The sequence below is a fragment of the Coregonus clupeaformis genome, unplaced genomic scaffold, assembly GCF_020615455.1.
Source record: "Coregonus clupeaformis isolate EN_2021a unplaced genomic scaffold, ASM2061545v1 scaf1544, whole genome shotgun sequence".
In the NCBI taxonomy this organism is placed as follows: domain Eukaryota; kingdom Metazoa; phylum Chordata; class Actinopteri; order Salmoniformes; family Salmonidae; genus Coregonus; species Coregonus clupeaformis.
In genome coordinates, this window is record NW_025534998.1 from 42,501 (window position 1) to 44,203 (window position 1,703).

The 1,703-nt window shown below is 51.8% G+C and overlaps 1 protein-coding gene across 1 annotated transcript in view; it reads left to right on the top strand.

Moving 5' to 3' along the window:
* LOC123487225 (nectin-2-like) overlaps positions 1 to 587 on the top strand; it is a gene marked incomplete at its 5' end in the record, with an annotated part of 13,732 nt that extends 13,145 nt beyond the window's left edge. The window contains one exon of the mRNA XM_045218399.1: positions 217 to 587. Coding sequence (XP_045074334.1) covers positions 217 to 525 — 309 coding nt within the window. The remainder of the gene's footprint in view (positions 1 to 216) is intronic.
* Between the last annotated feature and the right edge of the window lie 1,116 nt (positions 588 to 1,703).

Here is a 1,703-nt window from a genome sequence, read left to right on the forward strand (position 1 = left end):
CTGTGTGTGTGTGTCTTGTGTGTGTGTGTGTGTGTGTGTGTGTGTGTCTGTGTGTGTGTGTTTGTGTGTGTGTGTCTTTGTGTGTCTGTGTGTGTGTGTGTGTTTGTGTGTGTGTGTGTATTTGTGTGTATGTGTGTGTATGTGTGTGTGTTTGTGTGTGTGTGTGCTCCCCAACAAAGTGGATTAACTACCTGTCTGTCTCTCTTCTCTTCCCAGCGGTCAGGGAGGGTGTATGAGGACCTCCCCAACACAGCGGACTACGTCAGCTACCGCCTGGCCTGCAACAAGGACGACTACCCGGAACCCTACTCTCCACCTATCAACCCTCCCCTCTCCTTCCTCCCCGACTCTCCACCTATCAACTCTCCCCTCTCCTTCCTCTCCCAGCACCCCTACACCCACTCCAACAATATCTTCTCCCCCGCCTCCCATCCCTCCCCTGTCTTCAGATATCCTTCCCTCCCCTCCCTATCCCCCCCTCCCGGCCTCGCACCCTACACCTTCCCTAAAGAACAGTATGTGTGACCTCAAACTCCTGACCTGTAACCCCTGACCTGTAACCCCTGACATGTAACCCCTGACCTATAATCCCTGACCTGTAACCCCTGACCTATAACCCCTGACCTGTAACCCCTGACCTGTAGCCCCTACCTGTAATCCCTGACCTGTCACCACTGACCTGTCACCCCTGACCTGTCGCCCCTGACCTGTCGCCCCTGACCTGTAACCCCTGACCTGTCGCCCCTGACCTGTCGCCCCTGACCTGTAATCCCTGACCTGTAATCCCTGACCTGTAACCCCTGACCTGTAACCCCTGACCTGTAATCCCTGACCTGTAACACCTATTTAGGGACCATGGACCAACAGCTTTTCTCTATCTCTTTTTCCCCTTTCCTTCATCTTCTGTTCATCCACTCTGACCTCAGAATGTTTTTTAAATCCTAGATATGAGTGTGTGTGTTTAAAGTTTAAAGGTCTGTATGGACCTCGCTTTTTGCAAGGGGGAATTGTCATGCTGAAACAGGAAAGGGCCTTCCCCAAACTGTTACCACAAAATCGTCTAGAATGTCATTGTATGATTTCCCTTCACTGGAACTAAGGGGCCTATCCCGAACCATGAAAAACTGCCCCAGAACATTATTCCTCCTTCACCAGGCAGGTAGCATTCTCCAGGCATCCACCAAACCCAGATTCGTCCGTCGGACTGCCAGATGGTGAAGTGTGATTCATCACTCCAGAGAACATGTTTCCACTGCTCCAGAGTCCAATGGCGGGGAGATTTACACTACTCCAGCCGACACTTGGCATTGATCATGATAATCTTAGGCTTGTGCGCAGCCATTTCATGAACCTCCCGACGAACAGTTCTTAGATTTTAGTCATTTAGCAGACGCTCTTATCCAGAGCAACTTACAGCTAGTGAATGCATACGTTTTTTTTGTTTTTTTTTCTCATACTAGCCCCCCCTGGGAAACAAACCCACATCCCTGCCGGCCAAACCCTCCCCTACCTTGGACGACGCTGGACCAATTGTGCACTGCACATGGGTCTCCCGGTCGCGGCCGGCTGCGACAGAGCCTGGACTCGAACCAGGATCTCTAGTGGCACAGCTAGCACTGCGATGCAGTGCCTTAGACCACTACGCCACTCGGGAGTTCTTGTGTTGACGTTGCTTCCAGAGGCAGTTTGGAACTCGGTAGTGA